At 43.2% G+C, this 24229-nt stretch overlaps 1 protein-coding gene across 4 annotated transcripts in view; it reads left to right on the top strand.

The window, feature by feature from the left end:
- Positions 1 to 24229, top strand: part of KALRN (kalirin, RhoGEF kinase) — a 643785-nt gene that overhangs the window by 604314 nt on the left and 15242 nt on the right. For all 4 annotated transcript variants that reach the window (XM_011950775.1, XM_011950779.1, XM_011950777.1 and 1 more), the window contains 6 exons: positions 11159 to 11186; positions 11683 to 11854; positions 13476 to 13597; positions 14944 to 15075; positions 17209 to 17373; positions 20116 to 20194. In XM_011950775.1, the coding sequence (XP_011806165.1) occupies positions 11159 to 11186; positions 11683 to 11854; positions 13476 to 13597; positions 14944 to 15075; positions 17209 to 17373; positions 20116 to 20194 (698 nt within the window). The remainder of the gene's footprint in view (positions 1 to 11158; positions 11187 to 11682; positions 11855 to 13475; positions 13598 to 14943; positions 15076 to 17208; positions 17374 to 20115; positions 20195 to 24229) is intronic.

Below are 24229 nucleotides of genomic sequence, written 5' to 3'. Positions count from 1 at the left end.
CCACACCATCCTGCAGCAACTTGGTGTGCCATCTTCAGGTTGGTTTTAATCTAAAACACAGATCCTGGCAGACGAGAAGACCTAACTCCTAGTGCCAACTTTTGTGTATAAGTGTGTTATTCCATTTTCCAGCTCAATAAAAAGGAATATCATTTCTGCCCATCTTGACTTTCCAAGGCTGAAATGTAATTTAAACAAAAACCACAAAGGCAGTATCACATGGAAAACTGGAACAGGAGTCAAAAACCTGGATTCTAGTTTGGATACCGCCAGCTATGTGACTGCGGGCCAGTTAGCCTTTCTGAGCCCCAAGTTCCTCTGGAAAGTTGCACAGCTCCAAGTGTACAGGTGTTTATACAGTGATGTGTAACCCTTTGAGCACCATGGAAATCTAAGGTGTGCTAACAAAGGACTTTGCTCTCCAGCACTTCCGACTTTGAAAACATTGAGATCCCGGCAGAAGAGGACGTGGCAGATTCTGTGCCTTGGCCAGAAATTCACTTTTCAGGGGGTATGCCGCGAATGGCCTGGGCAGATTTCCTCCTGAGACTCAACTGGAGTGTCCACTCCTGGCTCTGGGAAGTTTGAGCGGCCAGAGCTGGCCCTTTTTTCCTCCCCTGAACCCGCAGTTCCCTGGCCCACCTTTCATGTCCTCAGATCTGAAGAGCCAGCCCGCTCCCCACACCTCCTTCCCCCCAACTACCACATCAGCTACTCTGGCCTCCTTATCCTAGAGCTTCAGAATAACCCGGCCAGACAGATTGAAGGAAACTTTCACACCCCCAGGTGACCGACCTCCTGGCATCCCCAGTGTGTGTCCACTGACGCCTGCTTCTGCATTTTATAAAAAGAATTTTTTCATGAAAAGAACCCTTTGGATGAAAAGAAAGTGAAACATTGCATTCCTGTCATTTTATTTTTACAAAATATTTTCTTTGTAATATATCTGAAGGGTGTGGCTTGAAGACTTCCTGCCTGGCTTTGTTCTAACTCTCCATGCAGACTGATTTATATTCCGCCACCAAGAGAAGGGAGCTGAGCTTAGTGGCTGCTTCCCTCTTCTGGAAGAATTATGAGAAGATCGTCCACAGCCGATTCACATCTATTATGCTTTTTGTTCCTTGCAACTGCCCTGTGAAGTAAGTAGGGTGGAGTTTCTCACCCTCCTGGGGGAAACAGGTTCAGGGAGGTCAAGGTCATGCAGCTAATAAAAAGAGCAGGTCCTGATGGTGGTGCTTTGAGAGACCAAACTTAGCATGTGCTATAGAGGACATCTACTATCTATGGCTTAAGTACTTTCTTAACAAGGGTCAGGCTCAGGCCCTCTTTTGTTGCACATCTATTTTAGGAAGAGAATTTCTTCAACAACTTTTCAATCTCTTGAGTATTGGGATAATTACTTGGCCTTGCCCATGCCCTTTCTCAATGACTCAAGAGCCCAGCCAGAGCAACCAAGAAAGGAAGTTCAATTACATGAGTTGGAAATGTCTGAACTGGTTTCTCAGACCAACACAGTCACTCAGCATGCCCTGTCATGCATGTTCCATGGCACCCTCACCCTAGACTGGGGGCCCAGCCCGTTTCATTTATGTTGTACACTAATGAGATTACAAGGTACCGTTGACCCAGAAGTTCCTCTAAGAGCCTGCTATTGAAGAAGCAAAGACCATCACCCCCCAAACCCACCCCCATGCTGTCAAAGTTCATTCAATGTGAATTCCTAGTCAGTTCAATTTCACACAATTTGATTAACACAAGGCGTTGCAATGATTATTATGGAGGGCTAAAGAACAATGTAAGATTGATTCCCATGCTTAAGAAGCATAATAAGGAGGCAGGTATAATTAAATGCCCATATTACATAGCAAACTTTAAAACCTGCTCTAACAGTCATGATGAGGGACTGATTAATCCTGCCTGGAGCCATTTATTCATTCTGTGGATATTTATGTACCCACTCAGGCACTGGGCTCACAATAATAGTAGCTACTACTTAGCAGACTTTCCTGTGTAACTGGCTCTGTGTTGAGCTCCCAACAACATCATCACATAGGTACTATTTGCGTTACTTTCCCAAGGCTGTGTATTCTTAGGTAGCCTGTCTCCCAGGGAGCCTATGAGTGTGGTCATTGATTCACTGGGTGGCAGTGTGTGGGCTGGATGAACTAATAGGATGTGGGCAGTCTTAGAGAAGGCAGAGGGTGAGGAGAGAGCATGAACAAAAGCCCTGAGGTGGGGAGTGCCTAGCACATGCCAAGCAGGTATATGGTCTTGGTACCTGGGGTTAGTTATGTAGGAAGAGCTGTAGGAAATAAAGCCTGGCAGACAGGTTGAGACCAGACAGACAGCAAAGGCATAGAAGGACCTGTTAGGAAGCCAGGACTTGATCCATGGACTGCAAGGAACAGTAGTAGGTTTTAAATAGTCCATATGATTCATCCTGTGCTTTGGGAAGGTAACCAGCACCTATGCAAATGCTGGTGGAATTTTTTTTTTTTTTTTCAAGACAGGGTCTTGCTCTGTCACCCTGGCTGGAGTGCAGTGGCATGATCTCGGCTCACTGCAGCCTCAAGTGACCCTCCCACCCGCAGCCTCCTGAGTACCTGGGACTACAGGCATGCGCCACCTTGGCCAGCTAATTTTTAAATTTTTTTTAGAGGTGGGTTCTCCCTGTGTTGTCCAGGCTGGTCTCGAACTCCTGGCCTCCAGTGATCCTCCTGCCTCAGCCTCCCAAAGTGCTGGGATTATAGGCATGAGCCATGGCACCGGGTCCTCAGAACAAATGTTAATCTGTTGCATAGCTCCAAAGACTCTGAGAAGTTTAGGGGATTGGGGCATAATCGGGGCCAAATCATTAAGGGAGGAGACTCCAAAACACTCATACATAAAGACATTGTCCAAAGTCAAGGTCATGGCTGTAGGTTGGAAATGTGATTTATACGGAAGAAGCTGTAACTCCACTGCTGTGTCCTCCTTGGCCCCCGATCTCCAGTCCCTTCCTAACTGGCTGCCAAGAGCACCTGGAGACCAGTGTATACATAGCAATGCACCCCCATTTTGGTCCTTTGCAACCAACTATCCAGTGAGATGGGTGATAGATGCTTTCATTGTTCTATTAAAAGCCATATTTTCATCCTTTTTATTTTTGAGGGCACACTAAATGTTCTCTAATCAAAATATTGAGGGGTAAAGGGGAGATATTTGGACTAGACATATTCATAAATCAATATACTTGACACTTGGACACATATCGAGACCTGTACCCCAAAATTAATTATTATACATTGTTTTGGAAAAACATATGGAACTATTTTACAAAAATTGATCATGTGTGCTACTTATAAAGCAAACCTCAGCAAAAACCAAGGAATCAATATCATACAGACCAAGTTCTCCAGGCACAATGCAATTAAGTTCGAAATCAGCAACAAAAAGATAATTCTTAAAAATTTCACGTGTTTGGAAATGTAAAAACATACTCATTACAACTGGGTAAAAGAAAAAATCATAGTTGAAGAAAAACACTTAGCACTGAATGATAATGAAAATACTTGAGGAGTAAGGAACGAGTTGAAAGAGACAAGTCTATCGCTGTTTGAGATTATGTTGCATTTACATTTTTTTTAAATTACAGCTTGTCTCATGCTTATTTAGAAAAGAGCAGAGGAGGCTGTGTGTGGTGGCTCACACCTGTAATCCCACCGCATTGGGAGGCCACAGGTGGGAGGATTGCTTGAGGTCCAGAGTTCAAGACCAGCTGGGCAACATGGCGAGACCCCATCTCTACAAAGAATAGAAAAAATTAGTTAGATGTGGCTGTGTGCACCTGTAGTCCCAGCTCCTCGGGGAGTCTGAGGCAGGAGGATCACTTGAGCCTAGGAATTTGTAACTGCAGTGAATGGTAATCATGCCACTGCACTGCAGCATGAGCAACAGCGTGAGACCCTTTCAAAAATAAATAAATAAATAAATAAATAATAAGCAGAGGTAGGAATATTTTCTAAAAATTTAGAAATTCGAGTCCAAAAAAAAAAGAAAGAAATTCAAGTCCAGTTTGGCCAGATTGAAAACACAAAGGGTTAAACCTTCAAACCATAATATTGTACCTAAATTCTTTAAATTGTTTTTCTTATATCTTTATTTTATTGCCAGATCTCATCATCTAAAATTCCTTTCCTGCCTACTCTGAATACAGGTTCACATGAAACAAGTGTAAAAGGAATAGAAAAAGGAAACAATATAGGAATATATTCTGGGCAGCTGTCAGTTGGGTTTAGGGCATTTGGTTTATGTCTATTTGACCGTTTTTATTCCTTCAGTGTTCTCAATACGTAGTTCTAAGCTATGTTTTGTGACTGTGATGAGGAATTTGGAAAAAATGGGGATGGAGGTCTTTTTCTTCTGGAGTCGGTTAACAAATTTTCTAGACAGAATTTCACCCTCACTCTTAAGTCTGAGTCAGTCAGACATTGGCTGACAAGGAAAATAGATGCAAGATTTCCTCAAAGCTCAGCTTAGGGTACTTAATGCTGGTTGATATTACCTGTAACTCTTTCCTCTTACCTCACTGCCCTGCCATTTTGAAGAAAAAACAATAAAATTATTGGATTTCTCTCCAGAAGGAAACTAAGTTGCTGATGGATCACATTGTGGTAGTTCTTGTTCTTGCCTGGGAGGAAGCGCTGCCACCTGCCGCCCTCTGCTGGTCAAATAAAACCAGCTTTAGGAACCTATAGTTCTTTCCTGAGGTGTCTACACCAGCCCTGTCCTCCTGGCTTGGCCCAGCATTTTCTTGTGCTGTCTCACAGAGAGAGAACATGTGCATTTTATGTGAACAATGTCATCTTTCCTCCACGACTACTATTTCATCAATGTTTTCTTTTTATTTTTTTTATTTTTTTGAGGCAGGGTCTCACTCTGTTGCCCAGAGTACAGTGGCGCTTTCCTGGCTTGCTGCAGCCTCAACTTCCTGGGCTCAGGCAATCCTCCCACCTCAGCTTCCCGAGGAGCTGTGCACCACCACACCTAGCTCATTCGTTTTTTATTTTTTAGTAAAGATGAGGTCTCACTATGTTGCCCAGGCTGGCCTTGAACTAAGCTCAAGTGATCCTCCTGCCTCAGCCTCCCAAAGTGCTGGGATTACAGGTGTGAGCAACCAGCCCACAACCACTATTTTGGATTCCAACTCTCTCCTCCTTCCCATCTATCACTTTACATTGACTCCAACTTGTTTCTAAGGAATGAAAACATTATATTTCAAAAAAAATGTGCAGCTTATTATAAAGCCCTCAGGATCCTACACACACCAGCAATGACCACTAGACAAGGTGGTCAGGAAGCCTAATTTCTAGTCTACCAATTGAGTGACCTCAGTTAATTTCATTCAACAAATATTAATTTTTCTGCTACGTGCAAGACTCACAGCAAGAAAAAATTATGATTGGTGGTGCATAAAAGCTGGGAAAGGGTTACTACCTTCAAGAGCTTCACAAGTCTGGTAGGGCAAATACAGTTCAGTAAGACGTTATGGTACATGGCAGCTCGTGGTCAGAGACGCAGAGGTACCAGCCCCTAGAAGAGTGCAGAGGAGGAAGATCACTATTGGCTACATCTCCGACATTGACTGACTCATTAGGTTCCCAAGCAAGTTCATGGCAGGACATTTTCTCAGTTCTCCCCCCCAAAATTAGGATCCTACCACTTTAACTTTTCATTCATTTGACAAATATCAACAGAGCATGTATGTGCCAGGTATCATGCTAAGCGTGGAGGCAATAATAGCAGAACAATATGACCCATTAGAATTCAACAAAAGAGAAAATAAAAAATTTAAGAATATAAATAAAAAGTCATAATAAATAAAACAATATAGTCCTTGTCCTCATGGGCCCTGCAGTCCACAGGAGCCATAGACCAATACATCGGTAATTAGTCTACTGTGTGAGAAGGGTGTCCTCCTCCAGTTCGTACTCTGATTTGCTTCAAAGTAGAAAGAGAAAAAATGAGGGAGGAATCTTCTATGGCCAGAGTCAAAGTAAGAAACAAAACATTAGTGTGGATCTTGCCCAGGCTCTTGGTCCTTGCTGGAGGATTTTAAAGTAGAGGACTGAGTAGAGACAGGAGAGAGAGAGGTGGAGAGCAAAGACAAGCAGGTAGGCCTTTGATGTCAATGACAAAGTTTCACAATGCTTTTCCCAAAAGCCTCCCACTTTGCTGAATGCTATGATGGAATGAGCACTGGAATAAAATTCAAGAGCTCTCAGAGCCAGTTCTCTGTCACTGTGATCTTAACACTTCACTTCCCTATCTCACCTAGGAAATGGTGATAAATAACATTTGCTCTGCACTTCCTCCAGGGTTTTGGAGGAGCACATGAAGGAGTTTTTGAGTAGCTTATGGGAACCACATAATGCTACCCGAATCAGTGATGCTATTACCATTATCAGCCACACCTTTTGTCAAGGTGGGCTTTCCTCACCTGGGCCAGCCAAAAGGCAGAAGAATGAAGAACAAAGACTTTCATGAGTCCCTTCCAGATGGACAACCTGTAATAAGACTTACTGGCAATCTTTCTCTCCAATGTCTCTGCTAAGGACTACCCTCAAATTAGGAATATTTGCTTTTGTTTGAACATGGTGGCTCACATCAGTAATCCCAGCACTTTGGGAGGCCAAGGCAGGTGGATCACTTGAGGTCAGGAGTTTGAGACCAGCCTGGCCAACATGGTGAAACCCTGTCTCTACTAAAAATACAAAAAATTGGCCGGGTATGGTGGCATGTGCCTGTAATCCCAACTACTCAGGAGTCTGAGGCATGAGAATGACTTGAACCCAGGAGGCGGAGGTTGCAGTGAGCTGAGATCATGCCACTGCAGTACAGGCTGGGTGACAGAGCGAGACGCTGTCTCAAAAAAGGATTTTTTTTTTTTTTTTTTTTTTGGCGGGGAGGGACAGGGTCTCCCTCTGTCGCCCAGACTGGAGTGCAGTGTTGCAATAATGGCTCACTGCAGCCTCAACCTCCTGGTTTCAAGTGATCATCCCACCTCAGTCTCTGAAGTAGCTAGGACTATGCCCAGCTAATTTAAAAAAATTTTGGTAGTGACACCATGTTGCTCAGGCTGGTCTCGAATTCCTGGTCTCAAGCAATCCTCCCACCTTGACCTCTCAAAGTTCTGGGATTACAGGCATGAGCCACTGCACCTGGCCAATATTTGCATTGTATTTACTTTATTTTATTTTGAGAGAGGGTCTCACTCTGTCACCCAGGCTGGAGTGCAGTGGCATGATCTTGGCTCACTGCAACCTGTGCCTTCCAGGTTCAAGTGATTCTTGTGCCTCAGTCTCCCTAGTAGCTGGGATTACAGACATCTGCCACCATGCCTGGCTAATTTTTGTATTTTTAGTCAAAACGGGGTTTCGCCATGTTGATCAGGCTGGTCTTGAACTCTTGACCTCAAGAGATCCACCCACCTCAGCCTCCCAAAGTGCTAGGATTACAGGTGTGAGCTACTGCGCCCAGACAATATTTGCTTTTTTAAACAGTGTGTCTGTTTAGTAATATACTTAGCACAGTTAGGGTTCTGTGATGAAAAAGAATAAGGCAAGAAGTTCTTTAAGCAGCACTTTGGGGCGTTTTCTTATAAAAGTGTAGGTTTTATAAGTACCACACCGTAGGTTTATGAAACCCTGCTTAAAATTGTATAGCATATAAGCCTGCTACTTGTCTCTTCCATTTTGTCAGCTTTCTTCTCTGTGAGACCCCCTGGCATGGACTCCATGCCCTGCTTCCTTGTGGATTCCCATCACGATGGGAAACACAGGCCACTGAACAAAGTTAGCAGTATTATCAAATCATTTCCACCCTAGAGTCCTTCTGATGGAGTGGGGGCAAGCAGCATGGGGGACAGTGTAACGTTCCATGTTTGTTGAAAGCTGGTCATTAACATCTGTCAGACACTGCATCAAATGCAGATGTTGTTGAATTCCATCTTTCCCACTAGACTCTTGGCCCACTGAGGGTAGACAGCATGCCGACCTTACTCCCTGCCCGGTCACTACCACCTCACCAAGGGTCAACTCAGTACCTCTTCATCAAATAAATTGAGTCCTTACATCAAACAACCCTTCCACATGGGCATTTTTATCCCCAATGTATAGCTAAAACTGAGACAGGATTTGCTTAAGAATGTTGTCCAAGGCAAGAAAGAGTGTCTGGCCTTGAGTCCGGATACTACATGCTCTGTCTGCTCCCCAAGCTTACACTCTTCTGCACAGCATGCTCCTAAGTTCTTGGAAGGTCTGAAATGAAGTCAAAGGTCAAACATGTATTCACCAGCATTTATTAAATACCCATTATGTGACAGACCCTGCTAGGGCCTTGAGGTACAAAGGTGAATGACAAATGGTTCCTGTCTTTAAAGAGCTTACAGACTAATAGGTCTGACTGTGCCATTTTTTTCCCTTCAAAAATAATTCTTAAGAAAGTGAAGCCGGGCACGGTGGCTCATGCCTGTAATCTCAGCACTTTGGGAGGCCAAGGCAGGCGGATCACCTGAGGTCAGCAGTTCGAGACCAGCCTGACCAACGTGGCGAAACCCCGTATCTACTAAAAATACAGAATTAGCCGGGCATGGTGGTGCATGCCTGTAATCCCAGCTACTCAGGAGACTGAGGCAGGAGAATCACTTGCACCTGGGAGGCAGAAGTTGCAGTGAGTCGAGATCGCACCATTGCACTCCAGCCTGGGCAACAAGAGTGAAACTCCGTCTCAAAAATAAAATAAAATAAAATAAAATAAAATAAAATAAAGTGAAACATGCTGACGCAGAATATTTGGAAGCCCACATAAGAAAAGAAAGGAAGCACTAGTCACCCCAAATTAAGATGCTTTATAAATCCCAAGGGTAGAGCCTATGTCTTAGTATTTCTTTATCCACAAAATTGTACACAGATCTTAGAGTAGAAGACGAATTCAGTTAATGTTTTTTGAATGAGGAGAAAGCCACCCTTAAACTTACCACCCTGAGATAACCACTGTTAACATTTAGAAAATATTCCTAGCCTTCTTTTCTTTGACTGTCAAATGACTGACTGGGATGCCGTTCTCCCCGCCTTATCCAAACCAGGGAGAGACATGTTTGGCCTCTTTAGCGCCCCCTACAGGTGATGCAGTGCTGCTCGTGGTTGATTTAGTAGTTTGAGTGGAGCAACTCTGTACATCCTTCCCCAGTGCCATGCCTTGAAACATTTTCACACAGAGGACTCTTTTAGGTGTGGGAAATGCAGTAGGTTCTACCAGATGTTCGCATCCACTCCCCCACCCCACCCCAGAAAAGCCTCCGGGGCAGGAAGTTGGTTTACCAAGATCAGTTCACTGCGATACAGGGGGACTTTCATCAGGTTCATCAAACAAGGCTGCATGTTGATTCACTTTAGAGAGTTAAAAAAAAATCCCAATGCCCAGTCCCCACTTCACACCAATTAAACAGAATCTCTAGGCATGAGGCCCAGACATTAGCCTTTTGTGTTTTCAAGGCTGTCCAGGTCAGGCGCTGAGAACCACTGATTTAAAGACAGGCTAAGCAGAGGTGTAAGTGGTCTTTTGAGACTAGCAGAGGGCATTGCAGTGGCCAGAGTTGGGGCACTCAGCCCAGGATTTGGCATCACAAGGGTTTTCTGCAGCCTACTTTGTGCAAAACCTGGGTGGTATAAGGGGGCACTTGATTTGCAAAGGGGAACGCAAAGAGGGAAATAAATGTCTTTCTTCCAAAGGGTTTACATGGATTCCTCTATAGGGGAAGAGCACACAGAAACCATGCGTGTTCACAAGGATATGCATACATACAGGGAAATAAGTGCAAAGGCCCCAGTTGGGCTATTTTGTAAGGCATGTGAGTTTTCTGGCTTCATGATAAAGGAAAGAAGAATTTTGTCAAATAAACTATTAAAGATAAGCCACTTTAATAACAGGCTGCTTAGCTGAAGGAAGATTATTAAAATGAGATCATCTTTATTTAAATAGGTATTGAGTACCTGTTATTTGCCGGGCATTGTGCTAAGCTCTTGACATATATGATTTCATTTAATCTTTGTGATAACACTTTACACTAGGTATTATTTATCCCCATATTATAGTGGAGCATCAGTTATTATGTAATTAACATACAATCACATTAAACAAAACAGATGGCCTCAGCCTGTCTCCAAAGTCTGTGCTTTTGTTAAACAATGCCAGGCTGTACAATCTGGACTTGCATGATTAGTGGCAATACAAAAGATGTGGGGAAAGTGACCATCTTCTCAAGAAGAGGTAGCTTTCCAGAATGGCTAGTTGGCTAAAATGTTTTCCCTACTGTGAAATCTCCAAAGTGTCCTGAGGCAGGCAGCATGGTATATACCAAGAGCCCCAGCAGTTCCTCCCTTGAACCAGCCTTGTGACCAGAGTTCGTCAGCTTAGTCACTTAGTATTCATTGTCTCACCTATGAAGCAGAAAGGGTTAGAATGGTTGGGTCAGTGGTTTCAAGTTGCCCCATGCAGGCCTGGGCTATAGGAGATCATGCTTGAGAAAGAAGAGATAGACAGGACTTCTCTTATTCCCCTTCATCCAGAGGAACTCTGTGTTTAGCTGCCTGAAGAGTCATTTCCCCTGCCTGGGGATGGGCGAAGGGTAAAGGGAGGACATTTGGAAGGAATCCACTGTGTTAGTGAATTTCAATGACCCTTCCAGTTTGATAGGTCTCAGGTTCTCTGTTTTTGAGTTTATGATGCTAGGAAGAATCAGTGCCACCGCATTGCTTAAGTGCATAATGACCAGGAGAGTGGGTTTTCTGCTTGTGAAGGGAAGAAAAGCAACTGAGAAGAGGGAGGACAGAAAGACCTCTGCTAGCAGAGCTCCAACTTACAATAAACCTGCCTGCGGCTGCACGCTGCCAGCCAGGAATGTGAGCAACTGGATTAGATGGAGTAAACCAAGTGCCAATTGTTGCTAAAGAGAGGTTTTACTAATGTGACAGTAATACAGTCACAACACAATGGGAAGTTGGGCTCCAGGCCTCATCTCCCTAAATTGTACTTTGTTTTTATTCAATAGGGTGAAGTCCCTTATTCTCTTTTAGTAGTTTAGGATTCAAGCAATTTTCTGTTTCTTTTTGTTTTTCAGATCTTAAATCCAAATTTCATCCAAGAAGGTGAGTTAAAAAGCATTACAATTGGAAATAGAGATTGGTTACATAAACTATAGTTAATCCAGCATTAAAGCACTGGCTGTAAGCAATGGTGATATAGTTCTGTATCAATGGACGAGGAAAGAGGTTTATGATAAACTATTAGATGAAAAGACTAAAGCTTGCAATATATATAATGGGATCCAATTTTTATAAGAAGTCTGTTTATATAAAGCCCAAAAGGGTGTATACCAGAATGCTCACAGTAACTACCTCTGGATTATGATATTATGGAGCTTTTCTTTCTTTCTGTTTATATTTCCTTTTTTTCTACAATAAATAGTTATTACTTTTAAACACTTTTTAAAGAGGCCCAGATGACTCTGCAGTGTTATGCTGAAGGGTATTTGAATCACTACATGACATGGGTGGGAAATGAGAGTGGTGTGTTAAAAAAAAAATGGCTGTTTTATTCTAAGTTTGCTCTGAATGATGTGAATATATGTTGATTTGATCATAGTGGCCCCAGAATTCCTTGTGCCCTTGGTGGATGTCACCTGCTTGCTTGGGGACACAGTGGTACTGCAGTGCAAAGTCTGTGGGCGGCCAAAGCCCACCATCACTTGGAAGGGTCCAGACCAGAACATCCTTGACACTGACAACAGCTCAGCCACATACACCGTCTCCTCTTGGTAAGCTGATTGCCCTAACGTCAGCACCAGCAGCCCCTTAGCACAGCACTGAGAGGCTGAATCTGGGGTGCAACATCTGCTCTGGCGACTGGGCTCTGCAAGAGAATAGCTGCCGTGGAGCCTGTTCTAGGGCAAACACTTGGCCTTGATTAGAGGGAGACTGAGGAGACTCAATGCTGCAAGTGTTAGTCACAGCCTCTGCCACTCACACTGCAGCCTGATGGACACACCTGTGGCAGCACCAGCACGCATTTCCCACAGTGCTCAGCACCACGTCGACATACCTGGGACCAACAGAATGGTTTGTAAAGTCTGTGCTCTGGATCCACATTCAACAAATAGGGAAAACATAAACCTTTGTATCTCAGGTCAAGCATGCACCATACTTACGAAGAGTTTTTACAGTCACTGCCTTACGTTCACCCTGGTAGATGATCTTTCCCTACAGATCCCCAAGTAAATCTCTGAGTCAGAAGATTTAGACTTCCGATTAAGTGGTGAAGGCTCCAGACCTGTAGTAAAAATGTAATCGTCACATCTGGACATCCTGACATTTTTTGTGTCCTTCAGGATACTGTGAAACAGTGAGATGTTTAATTCCTTACCTAAGAACAGTGTTATTAGAAAAAGAAACGACTCATTCCAAAATGTGCAGTAGAAAATCAAGCCTCAAGCATGCTTCTACACACAAAGTCGATTTAACAAAACTTAGCTGACTGCCTCCCAATCATTCTGTCAGCATTTATTGTTACCAGTTATGAACTGGATTGTGTACCGTTGCTTACAGTGGACAAGCAGTAGCAAGCCCTAGATGCTTGAGAAACATTGGTGGAAGAGGCACCTAGAATCAAGAAACTGTCATTCATTGACTTAATTTGCGTGTATGTGAAAAAGAAGAAGACCGTCATTCCCTGGTATTCCCAGCAAAGACTGACTGGCCAGATCACAAAGTATCAGTGGGTCCAAGAAGCCTAGTGTGAGAGGCAGTGGTTGGTGAGGATCATGAAAAGCGCCAGGGGATATCATAACCCTGGGGAAGGGGCAGAGCTGACCGTGACTTCTGTATTTCAGAGCAGTTCTCCCCTGGGGATGACTATATATTATATTGGGATGAATGGGGAAGTTATCATTTAGGTGATGGAATTTACCCTTTCTTAGAAATTCACTTAATTATTTTGAGGATCCCACATCTAGAATTTGGAATACTTAAAATATGTTTATTTTGGAGTCTTTCCTTTTTTTTTTTCCCCATCGTTCATTATCGGTTTGTGAAACTGAAAATATTCTAGGACAAAGTTGCTAGTGGTAATAATACTAATAATACTATGAGCCAGAACTTGCATATGACTTTATATATTTCAAACCATGCTGTAATTCTTATGTCATTTTATTCCTTATTTTATCCCTCATGTACAACAAACTTGAGAGATGGGCATGGCCATCTGGAGATGTAGAGAGACAGGGTGATCACCAAGGTATGTAGGTAGCTCACGGACCAGGGACTGACCTTGGGCCTGAGGACTGTCCGTTCAGCATGCCATGTGCCCACCCTATGGGATTTTACCCAGCAGTCAAGTGTCTCATTCCTGGAATCTGAAGAGCATCCTTTTGGTGTCCCTAGTGATTCTGGAGAAATCACCCTGAAGATCTGTAATCTGATGCCCCAAGACAGCGGGATTTATACCTGCATAGCAACAAATGACCATGGGACCACATCGACGTCCGCAACAGTCAAAGTGCAAGGTACAGTGTCTTTGTTAGTCAGACCTTTTGAAATAATTTTTTTTAGACAGGTTCTTGCTCTGTTGCCCAGGCATGATCTCTGTTCATGGCAGCCTTGACCTCCCAGGCTCAAGCAATCCGACCACCTCAGCCTCCTGATTACCTGGGCTACAGGCATGCACCACCACACCTGGCTAATTTTTTTTTTGCATTTTTGTAGAGATGGGATTCTGCTGTGTTTTCTACCATACTTTTTAAAACATTTATTTTTTAAATTTCAGTAAAACACACACAATAAAATTTACCATCTTAACCATTTTTTTTTAAATTCAAATAGAGATAGGGTCTCACTATGTTGCCCAGGCTGGTCTCAAACTCCAAGGCTAATGTGATCCTCCCACCTTGGCCTCCCAAAGTGCTGGGATTACAGGCATGAGCCACTGTGCCCATCCCATCTTAACCATCTTAAAATGTACAGTTTAAAAATAAATAAATAAGTGTACAGTTCAGTGACATTAAGTACATCCACGTTTTTGAGTTACCGTCACCACCGTCCATCCACAGAACTTTTTCACCTTCCCATCTTTCTGAAACTGCATCTGTACCTGTTAAGCAATGACTCCCCATTCCCTCCTCCCCAATGCCTCTTGGCCACCACTGCTCTACTTTCTGTCTCTATCAATTTATGTTAGTCAAGCTTTTTTTTTCTTGAGACAGGGCCTTGCTCTGTCGCCCAGGCTGGAGTGCAGTAGCATGATACCACTTACTGCAGCCGTAACCTCTCAGGCTCAAACCATCCTCCCACTTCAGCCTCCTAAGTAGCTAGGACTATTGGCATGTGCCACCATGCCCAGCTCATTTTTTAAACTTTTTGTAGAGATAGAGTCTCGAACTGCTGGGCTCAATTGCTCCTTCGGTCTTGGCATCCCAAAGTGCTAGGATTATAGGTGTCAACCAGCACACCTGGTCCTACATTTTACGTGAACATTGTAAGGGCTCCCTGCGACATAGGGGAGAAAATGTCCATTGTAAAAATTCAAAAATAATAAAGTTCTGGCAAATGACATGAGAACAAATCTTTCTAAGAGCTGTCTGTGGCCTACCGTAAACCTACTATCAACATGTTAGTTCCCTGGCCAAGTTTTATCTTCAAGGTGCAGTATTTAGCCCAAGGAAGAACTCCAGACAGCATGGTGTGTCTCCTACATCTGCCTTGGGCCTGGAGAAAGATATGCCACTTGGTGGAGAAGGTCACAGGAAAAAATTGTGACATGGGTTAGGTAATGTTTCCTAGATGACCTTATACCTTGGTGTACAATGCCAAGTTCTGCAGAAATAGCACCTGATCCTGATTTCTGTCTCTATAGGTGTTCCAGCAGCTCCTAACCGGCCCATTGCCCAGGAGAGAAGCTGCACCTCCGTGATTCTCCGTTGGCTGCCCCCGTCTAGCACAGGAAACTGCACTATTTCCGGTTACACTGTGGAGTACAGAGAGGAAGGTACACTATCTTCTGCTCTACTTTGTCTTTTCTCTTCTTTTAAAACATTTGTTTTTAAAATTGTAGTAAACACGCACACACAGTAAAATTTACCATCTTAACCATTTTTTAAAAAATTTGAATAGAGACGGGGTCTTACTATGTTGCCCAGGCTGGTCTCAAATGCCAAGGCTAACATGATCCTCCCACCTTGGCCTCCCAAAGTGCTGGGATTACAGGCATGAGCCACTTTTCTTTTCCTTTATTTTTATTGTTTATTTTTTTGAGACAGAGTTTGGCTCCGTCAACCCAGGCTGGAGTGCAGTGGTGCAGTCAGCTCACTGCAGCCTCCACCTCCTGGGCTCAAGCCAACCTCCCACCTCAGCCTTCTGAGTAGCTGGGACTAAAGCGCACACCACCACACCTGGCTTATTTTTGTATTTTTAGTAGAGACAGGGTCTCACTATGCTGCCCAGGCTGCTGTGAAACTCCTGAGCACAAACAGTCCACTCGCCTCAGCCTCCAGAAGTGCTGGGATTACAGGCATAAGCCACGGCGCCCGGCCTCTGGCTCTTGTTTTCCTGTCTTCTCTTCATCTCTAGGAGGTCCTTCAGAGTTGTAAACATATTAGCCTCCTCATCTTTCAGAAGTTGTGTCTTCCAACTCAGCTCAGAGGCCTCAGTGCCAGGTTACAGCTGCCTTCTGACCCCAGATGTTCAGTAGCTCTTTTGGCTAAGATGATCCAAACCTCCCTGACATATTTATGACCCAGGGCAGGTTTCAAGGTGCCTTCATGCATATGTCCCTACTTAACACGCTTGATCATCTAGACAGGGATGATCAAGCCCATTTTACAGAGGGGGAGGCTAAGGCCTAAAGAACGTTAAGAAACACAAGATTATAGTTAATGAGAGGCAGAGCTAGCACTAGAACTCAGATGTCTACTTGGCTTATTTGTGATCTTTCTCCCAGAGAAATAACTGGTGTAGTATGGGTGAAGTTCTATAACCCCTACCTACCCCCAGATAAAATTAAGATAATATATATTTTTTAATTGTACCTTTTAATATTGTGCAATTTAAACTGTTAAAATTTGTTACATTTACATGCTAAAAGTGAATATATTTCTTCATCAGTTAGAAACAACTGAGACTTCCATCTAGTTAGCAAGAAGACTTAGTTAAAATAGAAGCTGCCCGATCGCTCTAATTGTTAATAACACAACCACAGTTATTCAGAGTCATAACACAATTACTCTGAATCACATTAGGAATTACACAATTGAACTGAAAGCAAGTGCTTGCTACCCTATCCCCCGAACCAAAACCATTTGTTTTATTCTACTTTTCATTATGCTTAGTATTTTAACTCTTCTTTCTCCTTCTTTTTTATTAAACAGACCCTATGCAGTTATCAACCCATTTATTTCTGCATCCTTCTTAAGCTGTTCACTCTTGTGTCTCCCAGGTTAGCACAAAAGTATTAATAGTGAGCTGGGAGACACATTTTAGAAAGTTCATATTTACCTTAGCATTATCCAGTTCATAGTTCAGCTCACTAACTAAGTTCTCTTGGGCAAATTGTTTAATATTTCTGAGGCTCAGTTTCTACATCTGTAAAGTAAGATTAGTCCTTTACCTCACTGGATTTCTGTGGATTTAAGACAGAATTAACTTTCTGTCTTAAATCTCATTTAACTATGAGAGAATTATGTCGAAGACACCTTCCACAGGACTTTACATGTACGTAGTGTTCAATGCATGTTAATTTCCATTTTGTTTCAGTTCCCAAATGCATATTTTCTCTCATGTTATTAATTAAAAATATACTCTTCTGGCCTTATTAAAAGTTTACCGTGTGTGTCCTCCGTAAATTCTGTATTATCTATGTCTTCTCACTCTGGCACTTGCACATTTGAAAGTAAACAGAATCTGTAGGCCAGCTTCTTCCACATCTCTCACCATTTATTCCGTCATGTAGGAAATTGAACCCAAACTACCATAGTTGGCCTACAGGCTTTGAGAGCCTGACATGGTAACCACAAGCATCTCTTGAATTGAATGTGTCTATTTTCCTTTCTTTGTTCACTGAAGGTCTTTGAAACAATATCCCTTTGGCTTTTCTCTTTCCCTCTCCTGGGAAACTGTACACTAGGTTCTCAGATCTGGCAGCAGTCGGTGGCTTCGACCTTGGACACTTACCTCGTCATCGAAGACCTTAGTCCCGGGTGTCCTTATCAGTTCAGGGTCAGTGCCAGTAACCCCTGGGGAATCAGCCTTCCCAGCGAGCCCTCGGAGTTTGTGCGACTTCCAGAATATGGTGAGTCCCAGCCCAGCCCTGGCCCCCCAGGCAGTGGGGGCGAGACACCTGGCTGCCTGTCACAGACTCATGGGCACATTGACATGTCAGGCCACCATGCAAGAGGCACCTGGTGGCTCCAGTCAGGCAACATTTTAGAGGCCTGAGAAGAATGTTTCTGTAAAGTATAGCTCCAAGCATCTTGGGCAAATGTTAGGTCTGCACCGATGCCTACCCCTGCATCTGCCAAGTTCCCTGGGGACTGAGTATGCCCCAGGAAAGGAGAGTTACAGGCAGGAGTCACGAGTCCTATGGATGTTCTCTGCCCCTCTTCTGAGACAGTGAAACAAAGCCTCCTCCCACCCGGGCACCCCTGCCAGCCGTAAACGTACCTCCCTGCATGAGGGACTCACCCACTTCAAATGGGGGAGAGAAAAGCAACCTGGCTGAAGGGCTTCACTACAACGTGAGGATTTCATAGTTTCCTCACCCCCAATCATCCTAGAATTTTTTTTCAACATGGATATAATTTTATGTAGATTTGTTGAAAAATTAACTAAGATACACATATGGCTAGCTAAATATGAGTATTTTACAAATAAGGTTCTTATTTTGCCCAAATCATCTTCGTCTCAGGGACATTTTGGAAGAGAAAACTTGGCTATCCTAAAGAAATCTCCAGGCCAGGTGCGGTGGCTCATGCCTGTAATCCCAGCACTTTGGGAGGCCGAGGCGGGTGGATCACAAGGTCAGGAGATAGAGACCATCCTGGCTAACACGGTGAAACTCTGTCTCTACTAAAAATACAAAAACAAAATTAGCCAGGTGTGGTGGCAGGCACCTGTAGTCCCAGCTACTCGGGAGGCTGAGGTGGGAGAATGGTGTGAAACCAGGAGACAGAGCTTGCAGTGAGCCGAGATCACACCACTGCACTCCAGCCTACATGACAGAGGGAGACTCTGTATCAAAAAAAAAAAGAAAAAAGAAAAGAAAAAGAAAACATACAGATGGTATATAAGTCACAGTCATCATATATTATAAATCAAAGGTACTTTATAAAGATTAATTTAGTGCCAAGCGCAGTGGCTCATGCCTGTAATCCCAGCACTTTGGGAGGCCGAGGTGGGTGGATCACGAGGTCAGGAGATCGAGACCATCCTAGCTAACACGGTGAAACCCTGTCTCTACTAAAAATACAAAAAAAAACAAGCCAGGCGTGGTGGCGGGCGCCTGTAGTCCCAGCTACTCAGGAGGCTGAGGCAGGAGAATGGCGTGAACCTAGGAGGTGGAGCTTGCAGTGAGCTGAGATTGCGCCACTGCACCCCAGCCTGGGCGACAGAGCAAGACTCCGTCTCAAAACAAAACAAAATAAAACAAAACAAAAAAAAAAGAAAAACAAAAAAGAAAGAAAGAAATCTTCAAATGGTGAAACTTCGGGCAGTGCAAGGGAGTGGTCTGTGTGTACTGGTGAGAGCAATGGGTAGGGGGCGGGTGACTGTACTCGAAAGACAATGGACCTGTGTGCTTTAGGGTTAAGGGAATTCTGGAGTCTCCAGGGGGGTTTGGGAAACCCTCTAAGTCACCTCTGCCCTGACCTGAATCCAGAAATGCTCTCCAGTTCCAGCCCCACTGTCAGTCCAGTTTTCTCCCAGTGACTTTGGCTTTGTTCCCACGAGCCTGTGACTCACGCAGAAACCTAGGCCCTGGGTGTCCGTTTCCTCAGAATTCAAGATGGATAAGCTGCCTTCAGTCTCAGCAAGGCTGTGCTCTGGGAAACCTGAGGGAACTGGCTCCAGGGTCAGCCGAGCCAGGCTGCTTGTGTGACCCCTATCCTCCCAGGCCGCTCACTTGCTCCAGCCCCAGATAATGCTGTGTGTTTTGCTATTTGTGAACCTTGGTCCCCAACAGACGACACAAATGTGTATTGCTGTGCATGGGGTGTGTGTGTGTGTGTGTGTGTGCACCCGTGCATGAATCATTGCCAAGGAATTGACACATCACGCAAGGTAATACTGCCAAAGAATCTACTCAAGCATATATTGTGGGTTAAGTTAAATCCTTCAGTATACCAGATAAGCTCATTAATGCCTGAGAAGAGTGGGATAAGAAAGAGAATTTTTTCTTCTTTTTTTTTTGGAGACTTCTCGCTCTATCTCCCAGGCTGGAGTGCAGTGGCACAATCATAGCTCACTGCAGCCTTGACCTCCTGGGCTCAAGTGATCCTCCAACCTCAGCCTCCTGAGAAGCTGGGACTACAAGTGTACACCACCACACCTGGCTGATTTTTAATTTTTTGTAGAGACAGGGTGTTGCTATGTGGCTCAGGCTAGAAAGAGAAATTTCTAAAATGTATTTTCCTTTTCTCCTTTCTTGACCTTGTACTTTTCCCTTCACTCTCTGCATCCTCCTTACACCCCTGATTTTCACCAGCTTTTCTAGGCCTTCAAAGTGTTCTTTTATCCCTTTTAAATTTTTCTCCCAAATTTATCTTTTAAAATATCCAGAATTCATATTTCTGACTGTCCTGAGTTTTCCCTTTGTTTAAGTAGATGGGAGAGAGAAGCCAACTCTGTCATGTCAGTTTCCCCTTGGAAGATTTTTTAAAATAACATTCCAGAGAATCATGGCATTTTCCCACTGAGTCAGACTCCATATTTGGTCATGAGAATTGCTTTGGGGTTGCTCTGGAGCTTTTCTGTTAATTTTTTCTTTATTCTTATATGACATCCTCGATATTGTAAATGGATTCTCTCTCTTCCGAAGATGCTGCTGCTGATGGTGCCACCATTTCTTGGAAGGAAAATTTTGACTCAGCTTACACTGAGTTGAATGAAATTGGAAGGTAATGACACAGTTTTCTATTCCTTCATTCATGAACACCTAACAACATCACATCAGAATAATAACTTTTTGTTGTTGTCATTGTTTATTTCTTTTACAATTCTTTCCATAGCAAGAAAACAACTAAAATATTTATATATTCTACTGTTCTTTTTCTTTTCTTTTTTTTTTTTTTTGAGATGGAATTTCACTCTTGTTGCCCACGCTGGATGGAGTGCAATGGTGCAAACTCGGCTCCACCGCAACCTCTGCCTCCCAGGTTCAAGCAATTCTCCTGCCTCGGCCTCCCGAGTAGCTGAGATTATAGGCATGTGCCACCACGCCTGGCTAATTTTGTATTTTTAGTAGAGACGGAGTTTCTCCATGTTGGTCATGGCTGGTCTCGAACTCCTGACCTCAGGTGATCCTCCAGCCTCGGCCTCCCAAAGTGCTGGGATTACAGACATGAGCCACCCACCTGGCCATTTCTACTGTTATTTTTCTAACTTCTTAAGTTGGATGCTTCATTCATCAATTCTCAGCCTTTCTTCTTTTCTAATATGAAAATTTAAGGCCCAAAATTTTCTTCAAAGTACAATTTTAGCCATAAGGTCTGAGTTTTGATATGCACTATTTTCCTTATTAGTTATATGTAGTTTTCTCCAACCATGAATTTTTATTTGATCTCGTTATAATGGAAACATGTTTATATATATATGAGACTTTTAAATGTATGAGTTTTTAAAAGTATCTTTTTATTACTGATTTCTGACTTAATTTGCATTGTGGTCAGAAAATCTATATGGTACTGATTCCTTGGTTTTTGTTTGGACTTGCTTTATGAGTAGCACATGATTAATTTTTGTAAAAACTTCCATATGTTCCTGGGAAGACTGTATAATCACTAATTGTTGGGTATAGATCTCTATATTGCCTGTGTACCAAGCACATTAATTATTCTATGAGGATTTCTAATCCCAGTCCTCCCCCTGCCACACATATACACATCCATACCTTTCTCTTTCTCTCTCTTTCTCACTTGCAGTATTTTGGTTAGAGAACATTTAGTGTGTCCTCAAAAATAAAACGGATACAAATATGACTTTTAACAGAAAAATTAAAACTCTATAACCTGGCCCACAAAATAGTTGATGGGAAAGAAACAAAAGGGGTCCATACATGCTTTGGCCTCCAGGTGGTCTGGGTGAGGGAATGTGGGTAGATCTTACAGTTGCCCACCCGTAAGATCATCCCCCCGGATGCATAAATAAAAGAATACCCACGAACAATGGGCCATCGGCATCATCTCTATCTCTGATTGGTGTCTCTCAGTGAAGCATAACATTTTTTAACTGGCGTGGTTGTCACAGAAGTTATAGAGGAAGCCAAATGGTCCTTACTCCTGTATCTTAGGCAGGACTCCATGTCATTCCCTGCCTTCCGTGACAGCACCTTTCATCAAAAACAAACTCTACCTCTCCTTTCCTGTCTTCTTTGTGTAGCCAAACAGAAGAAAAAAGCCAAGGAAATGTATGTGATGATGATGATGATAATGAGGATCTCTGTATCTATAGTATTCTAGATACTAAGCAGATACTACATACAAATGTTATTTTTGTTTATTTGTTTGAGCCCTACTGCTTAATACACAAACATTATTTAATTTAATCCATACAACACTATGAGATACTGTTTGAGCAGATTTTCTTTCTTTTTTCTTTTTTTTTAAAAAAAGATAGAGATCAGGTATTGCTATGTTGCCCAGGCTGGTCTTGAATTCCTGGGCTCAAACAATCTTCCTACCTCCGCCTCCCAAAGTGCTGGGATTATAGGCCTGAGCCACTACACCCAGCTGAGTATATTGTCTTTTTGTCTTCTTTTTTCTTTTTTCTTTTTTTGAGACAGGGTCTGTCTCTGTCACCAGGGCTGGAATACAGTGGCACTATCATAGCCCACTGCAGCTCAATCTCCTGAGCTCAAGCGATCCCCCCAGGCTTGCAGGAGGGTGATCAGCCTTCCAAGTAGCTGGGACTACAGGTGCACACCACCACACCTGACAAACTTTTACAAGAATTTTTTGTTCTTCTTTTGTAGAGATGGAGTTCTCACTATGTTGCCCAGGCTGGTCTCAAACTCCTGGCTCATGCAATCCTCCTGCCTCAGTCTCCCAAAGTGTGGGATTACAGGCATGAGCCACCTATCTCACCCAGCTTGAAGTATATTTTCAGTAAAGGAAACTCAGGGTCAGGTTAGGTAACTTTCTCAAGGTCCCACAACTAAGAGGTGTGGAGCCAGGATTCAAATTCTGGGCTACCCAACTCCAAGCCTGGGCTTGTTTTACTAGTATATATTGTTTTGCATCATATCGATTATTGTCCAAAATAAGCTCTAGTAACTGAAATCTAGTTTGCTCTATTAGGTTGAAATTTGTGAAGCTAGACATGACCCCCAATAATGGGCCAATTAAATCCCCAGCTAGTTCTAAATGAAATCGGTTTCATCATCTGGATGTCCCAGTTAATTTCTCCTGGAGACATGCGTTTGCTATTATTAGCCATAGATTAAGGCATGTTTTAGCTAAAACAGATGACTAGTTTGATATTTCTCAAAGGGAAGATCAATTTTCTTACCTGTTCAAAAGTAATCAATGTTTTTGTTTTAAAGTCTCTAACAGCCTGAAGCTTTTCCTCTCTCCCAAGAATAGTCCTCATATTTTCAGAAGATCTTTTCAAAATGTTGTACATTAACAGAATAGAAATAATACGTGGAAATTCTTATTCTTTTTCCTTTTTTCTTTGAGACAGGGACTCACTCTGTTGCCCAGGCTTGAGTGCAGTGGTGTGATCACTGCTTACTGCAGCCTCGACCTTCCAGGCTCAAGTGATCCTCCCACCTCAGCCTCCCAAGTAGCTGGGACTACAGGCGTGAGCCATCACAGCCAACTAATTTTTGCCTTTTTTTGTAGATACGAGGTTTCACCATGTTTCTCAGGATAATCTCAAACTCCTGAGCTCAAGCAATCCACCCACCTTGGCCTCCCAAAGTACTGGGATTACAGGTGTGAGCCACCGCACCCGGCCAAAATAATACATAGAGATGTTAATGTGAGACACAGGAAAGATATCTGTGTCAGGGCCACAGAAGTGAATTGACTTTCTTCATCATACCTAAACTGGAATTCTGGGCCTTTGTGACTATTCTGTTAAAAGGAGCGCTCTGGTAATTAAATACTATAAAAAACCACAGTGCAGGAAGGAATATGTTCTCTCCTACAGCACATCCATAGAAGGAAAGGGCACTTGAGTATGGCGTGTTTAACCAGGAATGAACTATATAGGCAACAATGCAGTATAAAGAAGGCAGGGGGTTGTCACTGGAAATGCTGACCATTGCCTATACCCATTGCTATACAGAGAGATAGCAGTACCAGGTCTCCAGGTGAGATGGCAGGTTGAACACAGGCATCTATTTTCACTTCCTCCTAAACTTCATTGAAACTACAATGAAGGGTTGTTTTTTTTTTTAAGTAGGCATATAAGAATGAGGACATTGGAAGAAGAGACAAAAATAAAGTATTAGACACAGAAAAACAGATGAAAGAATGATAAATGATCTTGAAGAACTGAGTCAGTCAGTCATGGGGTCAAATGAGGGCTAGTGTAATTTTTGCAGCAGAATTACCCAAAGGCTCAGGTATTAGGAGCATCAAGTACTTCTGGAAGTGGGGAGAAGGAGGATGCTAAAATTGAAAGGATTGGCTAAAATTTTTTCAGAAGTTGTGTCTCAGAAGGGAGTGAAAACTGATGTCTGTGTTCAGCCTGCCATCCTTACCTGGAGGCCTGGTCCTACCTTTTTAGATTCTATGCAGGCAACGGGTCAGCATTCTCAAGGGATAAGCTGGCTCCAAATCTGCTCCCCAGCTTCAAATATCTGTGTGATTGTCTTTTGTCATCCAAGAAAAGACTGCTTCCTTCCTTCCTTCCTTCCTTCCTTCCTTCCTTCCTTCCTTCCTTCCTTCCTTCCTTCCTTCCTTCCTTCCTTCCTTTTTTCCCTCTTT

The sequence above is a fragment of the Colobus angolensis genome, unplaced genomic scaffold (assembly GCF_000951035.1).
Source record: "Colobus angolensis palliatus isolate OR3802 unplaced genomic scaffold, Cang.pa_1.0 Scaffold31, whole genome shotgun sequence".
Lineage (NCBI taxonomy): Eukaryota > Metazoa > Chordata > Mammalia > Primates > Cercopithecidae > Colobus > Colobus angolensis.
The sequence above is the reverse complement of the archived record's forward strand: the minus strand, read 5'-3'. Positions and strand labels throughout refer to the sequence as shown.